The sequence below is a fragment of the Anguilla anguilla genome, chromosome 13 (assembly GCF_013347855.1).
Source record: "Anguilla anguilla isolate fAngAng1 chromosome 13, fAngAng1.pri, whole genome shotgun sequence".
In the NCBI taxonomy this organism is placed as follows: Eukaryota; Metazoa; Chordata; class Actinopteri; order Anguilliformes; family Anguillidae; genus Anguilla; species Anguilla anguilla.
This window is the reverse complement of record NC_049213.1, coordinates 3,893,843-3,917,873: the sequence shown is the minus strand read 5'-3', so window position 1 is coordinate 3,917,873 and position 24,031 is coordinate 3,893,843. Positions and strand designations below refer to the sequence as shown.

Sequence of the window (24,031 nt, the reverse complement as noted above, 5' to 3'; positions counted from 1 at the left end):
TTAGGGTGTGAGACAGACAGGTTTATGTAGTTAGAGCGTGAGACAGACAGGTGTATGTAGTTAGTGTGTGAGACAGACAGGTTTATGTAGTTAGAGTGTGAGACAGACAGGTGCATGTAGTTAGGGTGTGAGACAGACAGGTGTGTGTAGTTAGTGTGTGAGACAGACAGGTGTGTGTAGTTAGCGTGTGAGACAGACAGTTGTATGTAGTTAGCGTGAGAGACAGACAGGTGTATGTAGTTAGTGTGTGAGACAGACAGGTGTGTGTAGTTAGGGTGTGAGACAGACAGGTTTATGTAGTTAGAGCGTGAGACAGACAAGTGTGTGTAGTTAGCGTGTGAAACAGACAGGTGTGTGTAGTTAGCGTGTGAGACAGACAGGTGTATGTAGTTAGGGTGTGAGACAGACAGGTGTGTGTAGTTAGCGTGAGAGACAGGTGTATGTAGTTAGTGTGTGAGACAGACAGGTGTATGTAGTTAGTGTGTGAGACAGACAGGTGTATGTAGTTAGTGTGTGAGACAGACAGGTGTGTGTAGTTAGCGTGTGAGACAGACATTTGTATGTAGTTAGCGTGAGAGACAGACAGGTGTATGTAGTTAGTGTGTGAGACAGACAGGTGTGTGTAGTTAGCGTGAGAGACAGACAGGTGTGTGTAGTTAGTATGAGAGACAGACAGGTGTATGTAGTTAGTGTGTGAGACGGACAGGTGTATGTAGTTAGTGTGTGAGACAGACAGGTGTGTGTAGTTAGTGTGTGAGACAGACAGGTGTATGTAGTTAGTGTGTGAGACAGACAGGTGTGTGTAGTTAGTGTGTGAGACAGACAGGTGTGTGTAGTTAGCGCGTGAGACAGACAGGTGTGTGTAGTTAGCGTGTGAGACAGACAGTCGTATGTAGTTAGCGCGAGAGACAGACAGGTGTATGTAGTTAACGTGTGAAAGACACAGGTGTATGTAGTTAGGGTGTGAGACAGACAGGTTTATGTAGTTAGAGCGTGAGACAGACAGGTGTATGTAGTTAGTGTGTGAGACAGACAGGTTTATGTAGTTAGAGTGTGAGACAGACAGGTGTATGTAGTTAGGGTGTGAGACAGACAGGTGTGTGTAGTTAGTGTGTGAGACAGACAGGTGTGTGTAGTTAGCGTGTGAGACAGACAGTTGTATGTAGTTAGCGTGAGAGACAGACAGGTGTATGTAGTTAGTGTGTGAGACAGACAGGTGTGTGTAGTTAGGGTGTGAGACAGACAGGTTTATGTAGTTAGAGCGTGAGACAGACAAGTGTGTGTAGTTAGCGTGTGAGACAGACAGGTGTGTGTAGTTAGCGTGTGAGACAGACAGGTGTATGCAGTTAGGGTGTGAGACAGACAGGTGTATGTAGTTAGGGTGTGAGACAGACAGGTGTGTGTAGTTAGTGTGTGAGACAGACAGGTGTGTGTAGTTAGCGCGTGAGACAGACAGGTGTATGTAGTTAGTGTGTGAGACAGACAGGTGTGTGTAGTTAGCGTGTGAGACAGACAGTCGTATGTAGTTAGCGCGAGAGACAGACAGGTGTATGTAGTTAGTGTGTGAGACAGACAGGTGTGTGTAGTTAGTGTGTGAGACAGACAGGTGTATGTAGTTAGAGTGTGAGACAGACAGTTGTATGTAGTTAGCGTGAGAGACAGACAGGTGTATGTAGTTAGTGTGTGAGACAGACAGGTGTGTGTAGTTAGGGTGTGAGACAGACAGGTTTATGTAGTTAGAGCGTGAGACAGACAGGTGTATGTAGTTAGTGTGTGAGACAGACAGGTGTGTGTAGTTAGGGTGTGAGACAGACAGGTGTATGTAGTTAGCGTGTGAGACAGACAGGTGTATGTAGTTAGGGTGTGAGACAGACAGGTGTATGTAGTTAGGGTGTGAGACAGACAGGTGTAGGTAGTTAGCGTGTGAGACAGACAGGTGTATGTAGTTAGGGTGTGAGACAGACAGGTGTGTGTAGTTAGGGTGTGAGACAGACAGGTTTATGTAGTTAAGAGCGTGAGACAGACAGGTGTATGTAGTTAGTGTGTGAGACAGACAGGTGTGTGTAGTTAGGGTGTGAGACAGACAGGTTTATGTAGTTAGAGCGTGAGACAGACAGGTGTGTGTAGTTAGCGTGTGAAACACGCAGGTGTGTTCTTACCTGACTTTGTCCAGCAGCTGTATGTACTGCCGCAGCTCCCAGCCCACCTGTGCCAGGAGTTTAAGGTCCTCCTGCAGGAGCTCCATCTGCGGAACCGAGCCCTCAAAGAACCTGGTCACAAACATCCCTGCCCTGACAGACACAAGCCACAGGCAAGCGGGGTCACTTAGCAACACTGCAGTACTGCAATGAGCCACATTAACCCTGCCCTGACAGACACAGGCCACAGGCAAGCAGGGTCACTCAGCAATACTACAGTACTGCAATGATCCACATTAACCCTGCCCTGACAGACCCAGCAACACTACAGTACTGCAATGATCCACATTAACCCTGTCCTGACAGACCCAGCAACACTACAGTACTGCAATGATCCACATTAACCCTGCCCTGACAGACCCAGCAACACTACAGTACTGCAATGATTCACATTAACTCTGTCCTGACAGACCCAGCAACACTACAGTACTGCAATGATTCACATTAACTCTGTCCTGACAGACCCAGCAACACTACAGTACTGCAATGATCCACATTAACCCTGTCCTGACAGACCCAGCAACACTACAGTACTGCAATGATCCACATTAACCCTGCCCTGACAGACCCAGCAACACTACAGTACTGCAATGATTCACATTAACTCTGTCCTGACAGACCCAGCAACACTACAGTACTGCAATGATTCACATTAACTCTGTCCTGACAGACCCAGCAACACTACAGTACTGCAATGATTCACATTAACTCTGTCCTGACAGACCCAGCAACACTACAGTACTGCAATGATTCACATTAACTCTGTCCTGACAGACCCAGCAACACTACAGTACTGCAATGATTCACATTAACTCTGTCCTGACAGACACAGGCCACAGCCTATCCTCACTTTGAGGCTCATAAATGTATCCTATGACCAGCCTAGCCTGACTTGCATGGCTCATAAATGTACGCTACAATTTAGTTAACCTCACTTGACCGGTTCATAACCTTATGCTACAGGTACTATTAGCCTAGCCTCACTCATAAGCTTATGCCATTATGAACCTGGCCAGGTTGACACTCTGATGTGGGGGAAGTCCGCCCCCTCCGAGGGATGTGCTTCGCTAACAAACCAACCGGTCCGTCGCTCGCAACCTTGCGTGGTCCGGACCCTTCGCCCCTCCGGCCCGCCTCACCTGTTGATGAAGTTGCCCAGGTTGTTGAGTAGCTCCGAGTTGTTCTTCAGCGCCATGTCGGCCCAGGAGAAGGCCGAGTCCTGGCCCTCGGGCCGCAGGTACAGCAGGTAGAAGCGCCAGACGTCGGCGGGGATCCCCGTGTCCTTGGCCATGTCCCCGAACACGCCCACGCCGCGGCTCTTGGAGAACTTGGTGTCCTCGTAGTTGAGGTACTCTGGGAGAGGGGGCGCACTTCAGCGGAGGCGCGGTGTGACCCAACCCCCCCCCCAAAACCCCGCGTCTCGCAGGGGCGCGATACCGATGCAACATCACCTGACCTTACCTGAAACGCTTTAACTCTTTACGTTCCAGCAAAACTTGAAAAAGCTAAATGTCTGACTAGCTAACCAAATACAGCTAACCAAAACACACACTCGTGTCGAAAGAATTTCGTTCTGAATGTTTGTGAACACAGTTGCTTCTTTTAACGAAATCAGGCCAATTTCATTTCAGCTCACAGTTCAGGAAATTAAACAAAAACCAGTGAACGAACAGGGAAAATATCTCTAATAAGGATTTTTTAAAAACCATTTAAATAAAATGCATTTCCTGAATTGACTGAACTACAACACAAGTGACCTCAGCAGTGCATGCAGCAGATCCAGAGCGGTTATTTTGCGCGGGGGGACTGCTCACCGGTGGCGATGAGGTGGTTGACGAGCGTGTAGTTGTCCTGAGCGCCCAGGAGCGAGCAGGGGAACACCACGCTGTGGAACGGCACGTTGTCCTTCGCCATGAAGTTATACAGCTCGACCTGCGAGAGAACGCCACACACACAATTACACAGTTTTACACTTTTACACACACACATTTACACATTCACACACACTCATTCACACTTTTACACACACACACACATTTACACACACTCATTCACACACACACACACACACATTTACACACACCTTCTACACATTTCCACACACTCATTCACACTTTTACACACACACACACACATTTACACACACCTTTTACACATTTACACACACTCATTCACACTTTTACACACACACACACGCATGCATGCACACACACACACATTTGCACACACCTTTTACACATTTACACACACTCATTCACACTTTTACACACACACACACACACACACACACACGAGTGCACACACACACACACTATCGGGAAAAAAAAATGGCCATAATGCTCAACTATGATTTTAAGTAATTTCATTTCAGCTCATTTCCAGAACTGACTTAACTGAAATGGAATTGACCTCAAATCAGACACTTACTCCATAATAGTTTTTTCTTTTCATATTGCTGAGTATTGTAACTGAACTGAAAACAATATTCTACAATAAATAAACAGCAACACATTTCTAATCTGAGTATATAATCATTTGAAATGTAATATATAAACTTATAAACTCAAATAGAAATGTAATAATTATACTCAAATTTACTCAGCCAAAGAGCATGCGGAAAACAGGCAGAATATGTCACTCATAATGACCTGATCTGGGTTCTTCCACCACTTCTCCCATTGGCTGGTGTAGTTAGCAGTGATGGAGAGGTAACCAATCGGGGCATCGAACCACACGTAGAACACCTAAAATATTGAAATATGACAGAAAATAAATATTTTACTATATGACAATAAGCATGACACAAACTGACAGCAGATATTCTCTAGTAAACCTTTTCAGATGAAAAAAGCAGACACCATGAGGTCTTAGGATCTGCTTCATTTCCCAGTTTGGGTACTCAACAGAGGACGGGCCTCTGTGTGTGTGTGTGTGTGTGTCTGTGGATGTGTGTGTGTGTGTGTGTGTGTGTGTGAGAGAGTGTGAGTGTGTGTGTGTGTGTGTGTACGTGTGGATGTGTGTGTATGTGTGTGTGTGTGTGTGTGTTGGTGAGAGTGTGAGTGTGTGTGTGTGAGGGTGTGAGCATGTGTGTGTGTCTGTATATGCGTCTGTGGATGTGTGCGAGACTGTGTGTTTGTGTGTGTGCGTGTCCATGCGCATGTGAGAGAGTGTGTGTGTGCATGCGTGCATGTGTGGGAGTGTGTACGTGAGTGTGTGTGTGCATATGTGAGAGAGTGCAAGTGTGTGTGTGTGTATGTGCATGTGTGTTAGTGTGCATGTGTGTGTATGTGTACGTGCCAGAAGGCTGCAAGAACAGAACTCCTTAGAAAAAGGAAAAGTGTCCAAGTCCATCTACATCTAATAAACATAAAAGTCACAAATAAGAAAAACAGGAACCTCAAACTACTGGGGTAAACAGCCTCTGTTCCTCTACCCATCAGAAAAGAGTGAGTTACAGGTGCACCTGCGATTTGGTGTGTTTGCATTGTGAGGACACAGTCCCTCTGGTTTAGAGTGCACATGTGTGGTTTGGTGTGCATGCATTGTGAGGACACAGTCCCTCTGGGATAGAGTGTACGTGTGGTTTGGTGTGCATGCATTGTGAGGACACAGTCCCCCTGGTTTAGAGTGCACATGTGTGGTTTGGTGTGCATGCATTGTGAGGACACACTCCCTCTGGTTTAGAGTGTACATGTGTGGTTTGGTGTGCATGCATTGTGAGGACACACTCCCTCTGGTTTAGAGTGTACATGTGATTTGGTGTGCATGCATTGTGAGGACACAGTCCCTCTAGTTTAGAGTGTACATGTGTGGTTTGGTGTGCATGCATTGTGAGGACACAGTCCCTCTGGTTTAGAGTGCACATGTGTGGTTTGGTGTGCATGCATTGTGAGGACACAGTCCCTCTGGTTTAGAGTGTACATGTGATTTGGTGTGCATGCATTGTGAGGACACACTCCCTCTGGTTTAGAGTCCACAATGTGTGGTTTGGTGTGTATGCACTGTGAGGACACAGTCCCTCTGGTTTAGAGTGTACATGTGATTTGGTGTGCATGCATTCTGAGGACACAGTCAATCCAGGTGTACACATGTTTTCATGTTGTGAGGACGCTGTCCCGCACCTTCTCAGAGAAGTCGGGGTGCGGGACAGGGGTGCCCCACTGGAGGTCCCTGGTGATGCAGCGCGGTTTGAGGCCGTCCCGGATCCAGGAGCGCGTGATCTGCCGAGCGTTAGCCGTCCAGTCGCCCGAACTGAAGGACCGCTCCAGCCACTCCTCCAGCTGGCCCTCCAGCTACGGGACAGGGGGGACACAGGGTAGAGAGACCGAGAGAGAGGGAGAGTTAGGTTTGGGATGAAATATGTATCCGAAATACGTTAGGTGCTGCAAAAACATGACTGCACTCCTGTAGATCGAAGAGAATTGAACGAAACACGCTGCGGAAGAAACTGCACAATCATGAAAGAAAAAATAGGTTCTTAAATAAATTGGCGGTTATATGGGGGGCGACATAGCTCAGGAGGTAAGAGCGGTTGTCTGGCAGTCCGAGGGTTGCCGGTTCGATCCCCCGCCCTGGGGCTTGTCGAAGTGTCCCTGAGCAAGACACCTAACCCCTAATTGCTCCCAACGAGCTGATTGGTACCTTGCACGGCAGCCTTTCACCGTTGGTGTGTGAGTGTGTGTGTGAATGGGTGAATGAGAGGCATCGATTGTATAGCGCTTTGGATAAAAGCCCATTTACCATTACCATTACCATATGCTGGTATTTTACTGACGTCTGAAGTGTGAAAGCAGTTCAAATAATGCATCTGGCCCAGGTCAGCATGGCACCACTGCCCCAGGTCAGCATGGCACCACTGCCCCAGGTCAGCATGGCACCACTGCCCCAGGTCAGCATGGCACCACTGCCCCAGGTAAGCATGGCACCACTGCCCCAGGTCAGCATGGCACCACTGCCCCAGGTCGGCAGGACACCACTGCCCCAGGTCAGCATGGCACCACTGCCCCAGGTCAGCATGGCACCACTGCCCCAGGTAAGCATGACACCACTGCCCCAGGTCAGCATGGCACCACTGCCCCAGGTCAGCATGGCACCACTGCCCCAGGTCAGCATGGCACCACTGCCCCAGGTAAGCAGGACACCACTGCCCCAGGTCAGCATGGCACCACTGCCCCAGGTCAGCATGGCACCACTGCCCCAGGTCAGCATGGCACCACTGCCCCAGGTAAGCAGGACACCACTGCCCCAGGTAAGCATGGCACCACTGCCCCAGGTCAGCATGGCACCACTGCCCCAGGTAAGCATGACACCACTGCTCCAGGTCAGCATGGCACCACTGCCCCAGGTCAGCAGGACACCATTACAGAGCAAGTCTATATCTGATAGCCACACTGTACCTTAGGCAGGTCCAGAAACAGGTGCTTGGAAGACTGGATTACTGGAGTCTGTCTGCACACCTTGCACTGGGGGTCCTGAGAGAGAGAGGGAGAGGGAGGGAGAGGGAGAGAGAGACAGAGAGGGAGACAGAGAGAGAGAGGGAGAGGGAGGGAGAGGGAGAGAGAGACAGAGAGAGAGACAGAGAGAGAGAGAGAGAGAAAGACAGAGCAAGATTTTTAATTAATTCACTGTTTCACCTAATTTACACATGACATTACACCAGCTAACATACACAAATACCACACACACAAACACAAAGTAGTATTGTGTTTATATGTTTATTGTACCCATGCTTTGGCTATATATATATATACATATATATATATATATACACACACTAGGCCTGGGCGATATGGGCAAAATCAAATATCACAATATTTTTGACCAAATACCTTGATATCGATATTGTGGGGATGACTATTGGTACTTTCACAAAATTACACAATGAGATTTTTGACAAATAATCATCAGTAATGCCTATGTAATAACTAAGTGGGTAAAGGCAAACAATAGAACAGTCAGGTAAGTTCAGAAAGTTACATCACTTTACTGTAATGCTGCCTTCAAAACCAGGAAAAGACAACACTTATGCCATATCACGATATACAAAATCCCAGACGATATGTTGTCTCATATCACAATATCGATATAATATCGATATATTGCCCAGCCCTAATATATACAGTATATACATCATGTCAATAAAGCTTATTTGAATTGAATTGAATTGAATTGAGAGAGAGAGAGAGAAAGGGGGGGGGGTGGTATAGTAACTGACGACAAAAACACGAGCAGATGGTGAGTGAAAACCAGCACTGCTGAACAGCTTGCAGAAGCCCCATCGAGCTGAGAGGGCCTCAGCCGTCCTGGACAGAAACAGACGTGTTTTCCCCCTGACCCCTGACCCCCGACCCCCGACCTCCGACCTTGAGCTCCACGGCGTTGATGAGGCGGCCGCACTTGTCGCACTGGTCGCCGCGGGCCTCGGCGTAGCGGCAGTGGGGGCACACCCCCTCCACGAAGCGGTCGGCCAGGAAGCGCTGGCACCCCTCGCACCGCAGCTGCTCCACCGTGTCCTCCAATAGGAAGCCGCGCTCGTGCAGACGCCAGAAAATGTCCTGCGCTATCCTGAGAGAGATCACAATAAACATATATTTGATGAATATGAACATTTATTTACAACAGTTATTTTCTGGACTAATTTTTTTTAAAGAGATATTTTACAAGTATTATTCTTTTTCTAACCTGTACTACACATATTTGTTTATATTAGCCAATTTTAGCCACTTAAACCCTGGTGGGTGCTACACATTGGTTGTGGGTGAGGGGAGTTCCCACTCATCACTGTAAAGCACCTTGAGCGTTTGGGAAAGTGCGGTATAAATGCAATGATTTATTCTAATGAATGAATGAATGAATGTTCTTCACACCTTAATTTATGTTATTTGTTTCATGTTTTACACAATGTGAATATGTTTATTATTATTGTTGTTGTTGTTAATATTATTACTATTATTACGTTGTGTGGGCCATACTGAAAATATCCAGCGTTATCCTGAGAGTCTCCCGCTCTCTCTGAAAACATCCTGACACTAGTTTGAGTGTGAGTGGTATACACACACACCCCCATGCATGCACACACGCACTCACACACACACACACACACACTCACACACTCACACACACACACACACACACTCACACACACACTCACACACACACTCACACTCACACTCACACTCACACTCACACTCACACTCACACTCACTCACACACTCTCTCACACACACTCACACGCACTCACACGCACTCACACACACACACACACACACACACGCACACACGCCCCCTCCCCGCGCTCACTCTGTCTGGTGGGGGGTGGTGGTCCGGCCGAAGTAGTCGAAGTCGATGTGGAACCAGCGGTAGATGGCGGTGTGGACGGCGTGGTACTTGTCGCAGATCTGCTGCGGGGTCAGCCCCTCCTCCCGCGCCTTGTTCTCCGTGGCCGTGCCGTACTCATCCGTCCCGCAGACGAACAGCACGTTCCACCCCCGCAGGCGCCCGTACCTGCGTCAGCACCCAACCAGCGGGTACAGAGGAGTTACCGAAAAATACACTTTACTGTTTACCTCATTATGTGTTCTTATGTTCTTATGTTCTAGATTGGCTGAATGGCCTGTTCTCCTCATCATGTATTCTTATGTTCTAGATGGGTTAAATGCTGTTCTTCTCATTATGTATTCTTATATTCTTATGTTCTAGATGGGCTGAATGGCCTGTTCTCCTCATTATGTACTCTTATGTTCTAGATGGGTTAAATGCTGTTCTTCTCATTATGTATTCTTATATTCTTATGTTCTAGATGGGCTGAATGGCCTGTTCTCCTCATTATGTACTCTTATGTTCTAGATGGGTTAAATGCTGTTCTTCTCATTATGTATTCTTATGTTCTTATGTTCTAGATGGGCTGAATGGTCTGTTCTTCTCATTATGTATTCTTATATTCTTATGTTCTAGATGGGCTGAATGGCCTGTTCTCCTCATTATGTGTTCTTATGTTCTAGATGGGCTGAATGGCCTGTTCTCCTCATCATGTATTCTTATATTCTTATGTTCTAGATGGGCTGAATGGCCTGTTCTCCTCATTATGTGTTCTTATGTTCTAGACGGACTGAATGGCCTGTTCTCCTCATTATGTGTTCTTATGTTCTAGACGGACTGAATGGCCTGTTCTCCTCATTATGTATTCTTATGTTCTTATGTTCTAGATGGGCTGAATGCTGTTCTTCTCATTATGTATTCTTATGTTCTTATGTTCTAGATGGACTGAATGGCCTGTTCTCCTCATTATGTGTTCTTATGCTCTTATGTTGTATGTGGAGAGGAAGAGGAAGGTCACCTGGCGAAGACGTCGGCGCTGAGCACGCAGCCGATGATGTTACCCAGGTGAGGGACGTTATTGACGTACGGCAGGGCGCTGGTCAGCAGAATGTTCCGCTTGCCGTCCTGCGGCAGACTGACGGACAGACGGACAGACGGACACTGCATTAGCGGATCATGTCCTGCTGTGTATACTGAAATACAGCGCAGCTGCACTACTGAATTACTGCAAACGCAAAACTCAAACGCAGGGATTTCACTGAGCATAGACACACACAACTCAAACAGACACACCGAGAACTCAAACAGATACACAGAGAACTCAAACAGACACACACAACTCAAACAGACACACAGAGAACTCAAACAGATACACAGAACTCAAACAGAACTCAAACACACAGAAATCAAAAAGACACAAACAGAACTCAAACAAGACATACAGAACTCGAACAGACACACAGAACTCAGACAGACAGACACACAGAACCCAAACAGATACACAGAACTCAAACAGACACACAGAAACCCAAACAGACACACAGAACTCTAACAGACACACAGAACTCATACAGACACACAGAACCCAAACAGATACATAGAACTCGAACAGACACACAGAACTCATACAGACACACAGAACTCAGACAGACACATAGAACTCAGACAGACAGACACACAGAACTCAGCCACAAGGTTAAACTCACATAGGGTGTTCTCTGCTGATGGGGGCGGGGCAGTCCTTCAGTCCCAGGTTCCAGGTTTGGGCGGCAGCCTGCATCTCCTCCTCAGTGACCACGACCTCTGTGTCCTCAGCCTGAAAATTAAGGCCCGGGCACATCAAGACCATGGCCAACCAACCAGAGCAGCTCCTAGCCCCAACACTAACCAACCAACTGGAGCAGCTCCTAGCCCCAACACTAACCAACCAACTGGATCAGCTCCTAACCCCAACACTAACCAACCAACCGGAGCAGCTCCTAACCCCAACGCCAACCAACCAACCAGAGCAGCTCTTAACCCCAACACTAACCAACCAACCGGAGCAGCTCCTAACCCCAACACTAACCAACCAACCAGAGCAGCACCTAACCCCAACACTAACCAACCAACCAGAGCAGCTCCTAACCCAAACACTAACCAACCAAACAGAGCAGCTCCCAGCCCCAAAACTAACCAACCAACTTGAGCAGCTCCTAACCCAAACACTAACCAACCAAACAGAGCAGCTCCCAGCCCCAAAACTAACCAACCAACTGGAGCAGCTCCTAACCCCAACACTAACCAACCAACCGGAGCAGCTCCTAACCCCAACACTAACCAACCAACCAGAGCAACTCCTAACCCCAACACTAACCAACCAACCAGAGCAGCTCCTAACCCCAACACTAACCAACCAACTGGAGCAGCTCCTAACCCCAACACTAACCAACCAAACGGAGCAGCTCCTAACCCCAACACTAACCAACCAACCAGAGCAGCTCCTAACCCCAACGCTAACCAACCAACCAGAGCAGCTCCTAACCCCAACACTAACCAACCAAACGGAGCAGCTCCTAACCCCAACACTAACCAACCAACCAGAGCAGCTCCTAACTCTAACACTAACCAACCAATTGGAGTGGCTAACCATGACCAACCAACCAACCAGAGCAGCTCCTAACTCTAACACTAACCAACCAATTGGAATGGCTAACCATGACCAACCAACCAATCAGAGCCCCTCCTGTACAGTGCTACCAACTTAGTGGCATTGTTGCTGTATCCAATGACTGATGACTGTTCCTAAAAGACATGGTATCTGGGTCCCGTAGAAGTTTAGCGCTATTTGCTACACAATCTTGTGATTGACAGGTCATAACTGACATGACATTTACATTAAGGTACTAGGCTCACCCCCCCCCCCTCACACACACCTCTACCCCTCTCACCTCGGGTTGGTTGCAGGGCTGTGCCTCTCTCCGTTGAGCGTGCAGGGCGGGTTGTTTCTGTAAATATGCTTTCAGCTGCGACTCCGCCCCTTTCCCCGTAAGCACCGCCCTCACTGCTGACTGACAGGCCGGCAGCAGGGCCACGCGCTGGAACCACCCGCCCACCTGCGCCAGCTCACCTGTCGGAGGGGTTGGGGGGATACACACACACGCTGAAACAGAGGATAGTTCTCACCGGATTTCCCAGACATCTGAACTCATCACAAATCAGGGTGGCACTTAGCCCAACGGCTAGGCGGGTCCGGCTCTAGGATTATGGCGGCCCTAGACAAGAAGTAACTGGGGGCGATCGATCGCAGAAACGGGCTTGGGAGTATTGGGGGGCAACTGGCACAAGAGAAATAGCATCAAAAAAGATATGCACGTCCTCTGATTACTGCACAATTAAAATGTCTTACAAAGAAATAAAACATTTAAAAACCAAATCGTGCATCCAATCCGTGGTTGTGGCCCTAAACGACCGCGCAGACTGTTTATGCCAGCACCCGGTTCTGTGGCGAGGGAAATGTACTAATAATGCAGAGGTTGCAGGTTCAAATCCCACATGGCATGTTGCTGTACCCAAGGTACTTAAACTGACCTGCTTTTGCAAAATATCCAGCTGTACGGAATGGATGGATAGTAGGTCACAATTATAAGCAGTGTATGTAACTGCAGAGTTATTAAATAATATGTAATAATGATAAGTGATGCCGTAATAATCAGATGTTCAGAAGAATTTCCTGTTCTCTCACCTGTCATGAAGCTGGAGTCAGACAGGACAGGGTAGAGCGCCCCCCAGAGGACGATATCTGCAACTGACACCTCCTCCTAAAACACAGGGATATTTACTTACATTTAAAGGAAATGAAGACCACGCAAAAACAAGGCAGCAGCATGGGCGAGTGAAAGAGTGGATGAGTGTGTGAGAGAGGGAGGGGCCTGTACGGGCGGCAGTGTGGGCGTACCCCGGAGAGGAAGGGCGTGGCTCTCTTGCGTAGGCCCTGCTCCAGGACGCTGAGGGGGGCCTGCAGGGCGGTGGCAGCCTCCGTCCGCTTCCCCTGCAGGGCAGACAGGTGGAGCGCCTGGGCCAGAGCAGGCTGCAGCACAGAACACAGGGGTCAGACACAGGTACAGCACACAGGGGTCAGACACAGGTACAGCACACAGGGGTCAGACACAGGTACAGCACACAGGGGTCAGACACAGGTACAGCACACAGGGATCAGACACAGGTACAGCACACAGGGGTCAGACACAGGTAGAGAACACAGGGGTCATACACAGGCACAACACAGAGTTCCAGCACAGGCATACCACACCACACAGGGGTTAGACACAGGCACAGCACAGAGTTCTAGCACAGGTACAGCACACAGGCGTCAGACACAGTCCTCAGTGTGACTGTGTAAATAGTTAACTTGTGTAGTGGGGACCTTATGGGGACAGTGTGTGACTTCCTCAGTGTGACTGTGTAAAGAGTTAACCTGTGCAGTGGGGACGTTATGGGGACAGTGTGTGAGTTCCTCAGTGTGACTGTGTAAAGAGTTAACCTGTGCAGTGGGGACATTGTGGGGACAGTGTGTGAGTTCCTCAGTGTGACTGTGTAAAAAGCTAACCTGCGCAGTGGGGACGTTATGTATGCAGGGCAGTGAAATTGTGGGGACAGTGTGTGAATGCTGGAGGCCCATCTACCCGTCTGCAGGTACTGGACTGTTCTTAACTAAACGGTGCTTTGGCAGAAAGGCCAGTTTCCATCCTGTACAGACCGTCTCACCTGAAGATCAGTCGCCTCCCATTCCAGCCACTGATTGGTCAGGCTGCTGGCCTCCCGCCCACTGGCCTCAAAGAGGAACCTGTGACACAGAACCCCAGAGAGGACAGCACAGCGGTGAGTGTGTGTCTGTGTGTGTGTGTATGTATGTGTGTGTGTGCACGTGCGTGTGTTTGTGTGTGTGTGCATGTGTGTGTTTGTGTGCGTGCGTGTGTGTGTGTGCGTGTGTATGTATGTGTGTGTGTGTGTGTGTGCATGCGTGTATGTCTGTGTGTGGGTGTATCTGTATGAGTGTGCATGCGTGTGAGAGTCTGTGTGCGTGTGTGTGTGTGTGTGTAATACAAACAGCACAGCAAGCAACTTGAAGCTTCCAATACTTATTCTTTTGAAAGTCTAATTTACATTTTATCCATAGAACATTTTTTTTTAAAGAATCATGCCATGTCTATATGACATTCCCAAAACAGACAATAAAACATGGCCTATACTTGGATCGTTGCAAATGTATTCAAATCTTGGTATGGTTTGTTGCAATTATGGAAATGATTGCCCAGGAGAAAGGGCCAGCTCAGATGAAAGATGCATTGTGTTTTCAGACATGGACACGGTCAGCCATGTTTCAGATTCATTCTCTACACCGCTGGTATTCACTGCCCTGGAGACCCACAGATTCAGCTTTTTTTTGTTTCCGTTTTAATGGCATAGTTCACTTTCTGAGCTTTTAAAAAAAACATTACCCAGTTTTAGTGTGTTTTCAATTGGGTTTTTGTACGTGATGTAGAATATAGATTTTAGATATTTAGTAAAGTTTCTGATGACCGTTCAGCTTGGCTAGTCTGAACCAATCGAGTCACGCTTCTCCCCAGCAGCACACCGTGATTGGTTTGGGTCAGTGAGTGGCGGATTTGTTCCGCCCATCGTTTTGTTTAGTGAACGCTTGTTCTTCAACCGCAAGCGAGCACCACTGCTTTTACCCGCTCGGCTAGCTCACCGCTGCTTTTACCCGCTCGGCTAGCTCACCGCTGCTTTTACCCGCTCGGCTAGCTCACCGCTGCTTTTACCCGCTCGGCTAGCTCACCGCTGCTTTTACCCGCTCGGCTAGCGCGCCGCTGCTTTTACCCGCTCGGCTAGCTCGCCGCTGCTTTTACCCGCTCGGCTAGCTCGCCGCTGCTTTTACCCGCTCGGCTAGCGCGCCGCTGCTTTTACCCGCTCGGCTAGCTCGCCGCTGCTTTTACCCGCTCGGCTAGCGCGCCGCTGCTTTTACCTGCTCGGCTGGCGCGCCGCTGCTTTTACCCGCTCGGCTAGCTCGCGCCGCTTTTACCCGCTCGGCTAGCTCGCCGCTGCTTTTACCCGCTCGGCTAGCGCGCCGCTGCTTTTACCCGCTCGGCTAGCGCGCCGCTGCTTTTACCCGCTCGGCTAGCGCGCCGCTGCTTTTACCCGCTCGGCTAGCTCGCCGCTGCTTTTACCCGCTCGGCTAGCGCGCCGCTGCTTTTACCCGCTCGGCTAGCGCGCCGCTGCTTTTACCCGCTCGGCTAGCGCGCCGCTGCTTTTACCCGCTCGGCTAGCTCGCGCCGCTTTTACCCGCTCGGCTAGCTCGCCGCTGCTTTTACCCGCTCGGCTAGCGCGCCGCTGCTTTTACCCGCTCGGCTAGCGCGCCGCTGCTTTTACCCGCTCGGCTAGCGCGCCGCTGCTTTTACCCGCTCGGCTAGCGCGCCGCTGCTTTTACCCGCTCGGCTAGCTCGCCGCTGCTTTTACCCGCTCGGCTAGCTCGCCGCTGCTTTTACCCGCTCGGCTAGCTCACCGCTGCTTTTACCCGCTCGGCTAGCTCACCGCTGCTTTTACCCGCTCGGCTAGCTCACCGCTGCTTTTACCCGCTCGGCTAGCGCACCGCTGCTTTTACCCGCTCGGCTAGCTCGCCGCTGCTTTTACCCGCTCGGCTAGCGCGCCGCTGCTTTTACCCGCTCGGCTAGCGCGCCGCTGCTTTTACCCGCTCGGCTAGCGCGCCGCTGCTTTTACCCGCTCGGCTAGCGCACCGCTGCTTTTACCCGCTCGGCTAGCTCACCGCTGCTTTTACCCGCTCGGCTAGCTCACCGCTGCTTTTACCCGCTCGGCTAGCGCACCGCTGCTTTTACCCGCTCGGCTAGCGCACCGCTGCTTTTACCCGCTCGGCTAGCTCACCTCTGCTTTTACCCGCTCGGCTAGCTCACCGCTGCTTTTACCCGCTCGGCTAGCTCACCGCTGCTTTTACCCGCTCGGCTAGCGCGCCGCTGCTTTTACCCGCTCGGCTAGCTCGCCGCTGCTTTTACCCGCTCGGCTAGCTCGCCGCTGCTTTTACCCGCTCGGCTAGCTCACCTCTGCTTTTACCCGCTCGGCTAGCTCACCGCTGCTTTTACCCGCTCGGCTAGCTCACCGCTGCTTTTACCCGCTCGGCTAGCTCACCGCTGCTTTTACCCGCTCGGCTAGCTCACCGCTGCTTTTACCCGCTCGGCTAGCGCACCGCTGCTTTTACCCGCTCGGGTAGCGCGCCGCTGCTTTTACCCACTCGGCTAGCGCGCCGCTGCTTTTACCCGCTCGGCTAGCTCACCGCTGCTTTTACCCGCTCGGCTAGCGCACCGCTAAGGGCGTGGCGAACTCACCGGCAAATGGCGTTGGGGGAGAAGAGATGCAGTCCAGAGGGCAGCGCCAGGGCTGGGAGTGTGGGCCGGCTCAGGTAGGGCACCACCCTCTCTGTGCACCAACAGAGAGAGAGACACCAACACAGTCACCAACACAGAGAGAGACACCAACACAGAGAGAGACACGGTCACCAACATGTTCAACAGCGAACACCACAGCGAACACGGAACGGGCCGGTCTCGTGCACCCTAGGCATATGCCAGAATTTGCCGCTTGGCGGGCCTGAACAGCTGTGAAGCCCTACCCCTGGCTAAGAGCAGTTAGCGCCCGTGTGTGAGGTAACAGCACAGGGCAGTTAGCGTCCGTGTGAGGTAACAGCTCAGGGCAATTAGCGTCCGTGTGTGAGTGTGTGAGGTAACAGCACAGGGCAGTTAGCGACCGTGTGTGAGGTAACAGCTCAGCGCAGTTCGCGCCTGTGTGTGAGTGTGTGAGGTAACAGCTCAGGGCAGTTAGCGGCCGTGTGAGGTAACAGCTCTGGGCAGTTAGCGTCCGTGTGTGAGGTAACAGGGCAGTTAGCGCCCGTGTGTGAGTGTGTGAGGTAACAGAGCAGGGCAGTTAGCGTCCGTGTGAGGTAACAGGGTAGTTAGCGTCCGTGTGTGAGTGTGTGAGGTAACAGAGCAGGGCAGTTAGCGTCCGTGTGAGGTAACAGCTCAGGGAAGTTAGCGCCCGTGTGTGAGGTAACAGGGCAGTTAGCGCCCGTGTGTGTGTGTGTGTGTGTGTGAGGTAACAGAGCTGGGCAGTTAGCGTCTGTGTGAGGTAACAGCTCAGGGCAGTCAGTGCCCGTGTGTGAGGTAACCGCGCAGAGCAGTTAGCGCCTGTGTGTGAGTGTGTGAGGTAACAGCATAGGGCATTTAGGGCCTGTGTGTGAGGTAACAGCACAGGGCATTTAGGGCCTGTGTGTGAGGTAACAGCACAGGGCAGTCAGCGCCCATGTGTGAGGTAACAGCGCAGGGCAGAGCAGTTAGTGCCTGTGTGTGAGTGTGTGAGGTAACAGCGCAGGGCAGTTAGTGCCTGTGTGTGAGGTAACAGCACAGGGCATTTAGGGCCTGTGTGTGAGGTAACAGCACAGGGCAGTCAGCGCCCATGTGTGAGGTAACAGCGCAGGGCAGAACGGTTAGTGCCTGTGTGTGAGTGTGTGAGGTAACAGCGCAGGGCAGTTAGTGCCTGTGTGCGAGATAACAGCGCAGGGCATTTAGGGCCTGTGTGTGAGGTAACAGCACAGGGCAGTCAGCGCCCATGTGTGAGGTAACAGCGCAGGGCAGAACGGTTAGTGCCCGTGTGTGAGTGTGTGAGGTAACAGCACAACTGCGGCCTTCCAGGACTTCAGTTTGATTGACATTCCGAAATTGCAATTTCAATGAGCGACACATGTCAGAAAACCACCATGGATTGAAAGAGATGAAGAATACACAAAGGTACAGGAAACTGAAATCTGCTCATTCTTTGCTGGTGTTGTTTTAACACTTTCTTTGCATTCACAAACGGTCGAGAAATATATTTAAATGATTCTTGCAAAAATGATTGGGTTAAAACGTTGGAGTAAATATCAAGAAGACAAAAACTTGTCACTTCTGGGGAATAAACCACAATTTGGATCCAGTTTCCTGGACCTTTAAACATGCCATGGACATCAGTTATGAGCATCTAACTTCACAAAAAAATTAACTCTGGTCCTGGAGAGCCACAGAGTCTCCTGGTTTGCGTTGTTTATTGCACTCAATTGATCAAAGTAGCTGACGACACAGTTAACTCCCTCCACCTTGCCTGGTAGCTAGCTAGTTATCCAGATAACTCTGCTAATCTAGGCAAACCTTAAAATACTGATACCCAACGGATCCACAATGAGCCAACTGGCTAAAATACAAATGCAGAATTCAAACAAATGGAGACTAGCTAAATAGAACCGTTAGAGACATGCTGCGAGCTGAGTTTGACAATTCACTTAACAACTCGACTCCGCAAGCTCGCTAATGTAACAGTCCTACGCTCTCTTAAGTTGTAACCAACCCACCTTCGTGATTCACATGACTGATGTCACATTTTACTCCAGTGAGTTCCACCGCCGCTAGGACCTTCACACAATGCGGATTACCTTCGCTAACGAACAAATTCATTTTCCGTTGGTGTCCAACTTTATACGTTTCCTGTGAATCTCAAGATAATACCCAGCGCAGCTGTCTGAGCAACAAATACACGGACATGTGCCTCCACCGGCAACCCAACCAATGCTGAGCGCTGATGCAACTGCTAGTAAACATACAATGGCGAATGTTGTAGTTTTTCTTGTGGTGCGTCAGGTAACACAGAATGGCGCGTGGACATTTCTAGACTACTCTTCCCATGAACGCGTTCCAGAAAACTGAATACGGCAACTATACTACAACGTCATTCAACGAACAATACGTCGCCCTTACTCTAATTGGTTAGTGCATATGTATTATGGAATTCCAGCCTATCATGGCTTAATATGCTTAGTTCCCGATGAATAAAAAAATCAATTATCGACTAGAACGCGTTTGTGAGGCCTCCAAAGACCACTATCACGTGACACTAGAAAGAGTGTGACGTAGCATTGACAGCACTAGTAAGAGGTATCGGCGAGATCGCTGGTACTGCGGGTTATCCACTGGCGCATGTACCGTGATAAGTGCTTGTCTGGCTTTAATTGTTAGCTTATCTCATACATTGCTTGAGAAATAATAGCGGCGACAAATTGCCTAACTGAGGTGAGTGGCAGTTTGTGCTTCATTGCATCTGTTTAAACTTTGATTAATTTTGTACACTTGCGAATTATGGGTTTATTGTGCGCACGTTTTAGTTTTAAGTTGGAAAATATATTCCGGAGAGCAATCTTGCTAGTAGCTAAAAAGGAAATTTGAAATTTTTTCAGTTAAAATCTAATAATTTTGTACCTTTTCTTTTGAAAGTTTTGATTGAGGGTTGTTAAAATGGGAGTTTCTGAGTTATCACGCTTTGGGTCTATCACAACCCAGTTGTTGCCGAAGTACAGTATTATTGAAATGTGAATTATTGTAATTAATCTTTTAGACATAGCATATTTACCGGCTATTTAATGTTTGAAGTCCAGGGAAATATATTTTTTTCTTTAAGAGATCTGTTTTCTATAGTGCGTTTAGCCTGCTATTTGGAGGTGAAAATTGGGTTGAAATTATTCTCCTAAAGTCGTGCTTTATTGATATGCACATAATGTTTTTGTCCGTATGACTTATTTCATGAATGTGCGATCATATAATGTCTGACAGTGCTACTGTGCTATACGCTTCCTGCTAGTCAATGGCAACCCGGATCGCTGGGACGTTTTCCACCTGGATGACTAGAGTGTTGGCTAATCTTTGTAGTCTAGGGGTCTCTCTGTGAAATGGCCTACATGCAAACTAGTTAAAAAAAGGGTTGAATATTGAATTAACGTTAGTTCTCCCTATCTGCATGAACTGCGAACTGCTGTTTTCTGTTTGCACTTTTTTGTTGTTTTGTTTGTAGCCTATATTTATATTTTTTCTTTCTTTTTTAAGTACTTGGCCAGTGTTTCGGTAGCAGCAGTGTCTTTTGAGATTTATTTGTCATTATGACATGCGGAGAGTAGCCTATAGCGACAGTGTTCAAATGCGTACAGGCTGCTGCCAGCGCGCATCATAAAAATTTTAAATACTTAATTGTGCCACTGTGCATTTTTACAAATATTTTTATTTTATTCATTTAATTATTCTTATTATTTGCATATCACTGGTACAAGTAAAATAATTTTCACAGGCCTGTCGATATCAGAAGCCTACAGATTCGTATTCCTTGCACGCCACCGAAAGTTTAAAGTATACTAAATAAAAATTGATTTTTAGTTCCAGCTACTTGCGGAGATCCGGTGCATGTTGTCAAGGGCAACGGTCTGCCCCGGACGGGTTTCAGAAACTAAAGCGCATTAGAACAAACCGAAAAGAGGCTTTGATTTGGACGGATGTTTCAGATACTAGTTGAAAGTACTTTTTACCTAATTAGGCAATTTCAGGACGAATAATACGTACATAGCTGGAATGATATATCCCAGAGGGTTTTGCATTAGATTTACGTAATGAACTTTTCAAATAATCTACCTTTATCTGCGGTAAAATATGGGCATGTTTTGATTCCGTTTGCTATATAGACCTTTGCAATAGGATGTTGCTTTTTGTGAACTGCGTTTTGTCGAGTTTGTCTACAGACAGATTAGCTTTAATTACTTTATTTTATGAGTTGCGTGAATAATGACCCAACAAGATTTGTAACAGACAGATTGCAAGTCTAAATCTTTGGTGGGTCACTGCCTTTTCACCCGTGGACAAAGCAATATTGATACTTTACGTACTACACAACTGCTCTGTGTAATTTGTGGACTACTTTCAACTCGGTGAGAATATGGTCAGGAACATGAAGGCGTCTATGTTTCTCATGAATCAGATCTCCAGTGAGCAGACGATGTGGAATGTGAAATGTTGCGGCTTTAGATTGTTGTCTTTGGTTCGTTGGAAGGACAGTAGCCCACTTTGTAGCGGCAGGGGCGGCATGCGTCGTGTGCACATTGATTGGAATGGAACGGGAGACCTGAAAGGAAGTGTGTTTGGAGCCACGGCCCGTGTAATTGGGCCACTGTTCCTACAGTGAATTTATTGCACAATTCCGCTACTCTTCCAGGTCACGAGGAAGCTTGCTGTCGCTGTGTAGGGAGCGACGTAGCATCTGTAACCTGGCTTTTCATTCTTCCTTTACCGTGCACGAGATTACATCGCATTTCACGGGTTTATCCCGCATGCGTTACCCAGTTTACATTCTTTACATACCATCAACTTACACAGCTGGATAATTAGTGAAGTAATGCAGGTTAAGTACCATGTTCAAGACTACAGCGGGCCACCTGCAAATTGAGTCCACAAACCGAGTTCCTTAGACATTATTCTGAACTGCTCACCAAGATAGCACACTGGGTGCTATGTCCAAAGGTCTACTCTCCCTGCAGTCGTAAAAGGACTGTTTTTATCCACTCAAACACTAGTAGCCAGACACACAAAGCCTCCTCACTTTAATGAGCAGGATTTGAGCTTCTGCTTGGCCACTTAACAGGGTTACTCGGGCTTGACTGTAAAAATGCACCACACACTGTGACAGAGTTCTGGGTTATGTGCAAATATGGGTGGGGTAGATCTTTCCTCTGCCTCTTATTTTAATATCTTGCTTTTTCATCAGAGTGGATTAATACCGTGTGCGTGCTTGTGTAAGTAGGCTGCCTGTATGGGCATGCATAAGACTATGGCAAGTGACGTAAAACTCTGTGTGTTTATATGTGTGCGTGTGAGTGCTTGCATGCATGTGTGTGCGCTTGCATACATGTGTGTGTGCGCGTGCATGTGTGTGCATGTGTGTGCGTGTGTGCGCTTGCATGTGTGTGTGTGTGCGTGCATGTGTGTGCATGTGTGTGTGCGCTTGTGTAAGTGTGTGTGTTTGTGCGCTTGCACGTGGTTATACTCAGTATTTATGCTGGGACAGCAGTGAAGCGTGTTTTTGTACTCTCCTCTGTGCATGTATTGCTGTGCTGGTAAGCTGTGGTATGTTGCTACATTCGGAAGGTCTTGGCATTGGAACGCACTCTGGCTCCCAATGCAGCTGGTGGAATTTGTAGCCGGCATGCCGATTGGATTTTGTGTGCGCTTCTGTTTGGGTGCATGCCAGTGCATCCCAGTGTTTGTGTCTGTTCCCGTGCCTACAAGCTCGGCTATGCTACTACTTCCCCAGGGAGTTCTTAACACTGATAGTGTCGTTCAGTTCCTGAAGTCGTATAAAGTCTGACTTGTAAAAAATTGATCAGAAGTTTTTGAAACTTTTGTGGTGAGGATGTTCTGCTAGCAGAGAAAATATTTCTGAAAATGAACCTTTATGCCTGACCCTGCTTGCTGTCAGGAGGGTTGATGTGCTCAACCGGCTGATGTGCTGAAACACACACACACACACACACACACACACACACCCTTTGGGTACTTTGCAGTGACTCAGTGGTAACCACACATTGCATGTCCAGATCAACAGTATAAACAGACAGTCATCAAAGAGGGTTTTGATCAAATAGCCTGTCCTTGATCTCTGCCTGGTACAATAGCCTCGTTGGCTTAAAAGGCGGCTATTGTGGGAAAGTAAAGCGAAGATTAGTATTTGGTTGGACATACTGTACCAGGCTTTATAATAAGTCATTATCTTGGTGCAGGTCTGTGCTTGGTACACTCAAGCAAATTCTTTCACTCAGACTATTTTCTTAAAGGCTTACTGCCCTTTTCCAGAAAATTCCAGACTTAATTTTTAGCCCCAGTCATATGCAGGGCTGTGTAAATTATATTTGTAAAGTAAACGATTATATTTGCACAGCATGTATGTATTAACAAACTCCAGAGGCTCGTAAAGTGAGCCTGCTGTGACGAGGTTCTTCGTTCTCTTTCTGTGCATCATCTGCATATCCTGTCTGGTGTGCGCCGGTGCCTTTTGAAAGCGTTTTTTTTCTCCTCCATCCTGTTTCTGTAGCTGCTGCGGTTGGAGCTGCTCCGCCCGAGCGCCGAGCTCTGCCCCGGACTCGCACGCAGCACACCGCAGCTTCAGGGTTCGCTTTCGCTCTGATCTTCCTGCAGCGAATGCCCGTAACGCGGAAGTGACGACCGTTCGGTATTTATAAAGATGAAAGCGGCGAAGCCGAACCGTGGGGATTTTTTTTAAGAATTTGAGGTGTTTGCAAAAATACGCACGTACCAGAATAACGGAAATTTAAAAAAAAAAAAAAACTGTCGGGTAGATAGAGGCCAGTTGTTTCATATCTTCTACCACAGACCTTGACATCTGTCTGAAACATATTCTGTGGCCAAGTCAGAGAGGGAGAGGGGGAAAAAAACATGGAGCTTCTCCACGTGTCTGTGATGGATAGCTGCCAGTGGGCCTGACCCTGTGTTCACACGCCTCGGTTGACGAGTTGCTCGCTGTCTGAACGTACAGCTTAAGGTGTCTTTAAACCGAACAGCTCAGGTGCCCCTCTGCCCTTAACAGTTATCCCTGGAGGTCCTGGCTGTGTT

General features: G+C 48.5%; 2 protein-coding genes across 7 annotated transcripts in view; one reads left to right on the top strand and one right to left on the bottom strand.

The window, feature by feature from the left end:
* mars1 (methionyl-tRNA synthetase 1) overlaps nucleotides 1-19,191 on the bottom strand; it is a 28,427-nt gene extending 9,236 nt beyond the window's left edge. Inside the window, exons 1-16 of the mRNA XM_035386837.1 lie at nucleotides 18,946-19,191; nucleotides 16,895-16,985; nucleotides 14,262-14,340; nucleotides 13,453-13,584; nucleotides 13,240-13,315; nucleotides 12,446-12,624; nucleotides 11,222-11,331; nucleotides 10,534-10,650; nucleotides 9,498-9,701; nucleotides 8,561-8,762; nucleotides 7,595-7,669; nucleotides 6,320-6,490; nucleotides 4,847-4,942; nucleotides 4,013-4,130; nucleotides 3,338-3,551; nucleotides 2,160-2,291 (exon numbers count right to left, since the gene is read on the bottom strand). Coding sequence (XP_035242728.1) covers nucleotides 2,160-2,291; nucleotides 3,338-3,551; nucleotides 4,013-4,130; nucleotides 4,847-4,942; nucleotides 6,320-6,490; nucleotides 7,595-7,669; nucleotides 8,561-8,762; nucleotides 9,498-9,701; nucleotides 10,534-10,650; nucleotides 11,222-11,331; nucleotides 12,446-12,624; nucleotides 13,240-13,315; nucleotides 13,453-13,584; nucleotides 14,262-14,340; nucleotides 16,895-16,985; nucleotides 18,946-19,048 — 2,099 coding nt within the window. The 5' untranslated portion in view covers nucleotides 19,049-19,191. The remainder of the gene's footprint in view (nucleotides 1-2,159; nucleotides 2,292-3,337; nucleotides 3,552-4,012; nucleotides 4,131-4,846; nucleotides 4,943-6,319; nucleotides 6,491-7,594; nucleotides 7,670-8,560; nucleotides 8,763-9,497; nucleotides 9,702-10,533; nucleotides 10,651-11,221; nucleotides 11,332-12,445; nucleotides 12,625-13,239; nucleotides 13,316-13,452; nucleotides 13,585-14,261; nucleotides 14,341-16,894; nucleotides 16,986-18,945) is intronic.
* Nucleotides 19,192-19,510: 319 nt separating this feature from the next.
* Nucleotides 19,511-24,031, top strand: part of arhgap9 (Rho GTPase activating protein 9) — a 54,877-nt gene continuing 50,356 nt past the window's right edge. For all 6 annotated transcript variants that reach the window (XM_035389015.1, XM_035389014.1, XM_035389011.1 and 3 more), the window contains exon 1: nucleotides 19,511-19,660. The gene's annotated coding sequence lies outside the window, so the exon portion shown is untranslated. The remainder of the gene's footprint in view (nucleotides 19,661-24,031) is intronic.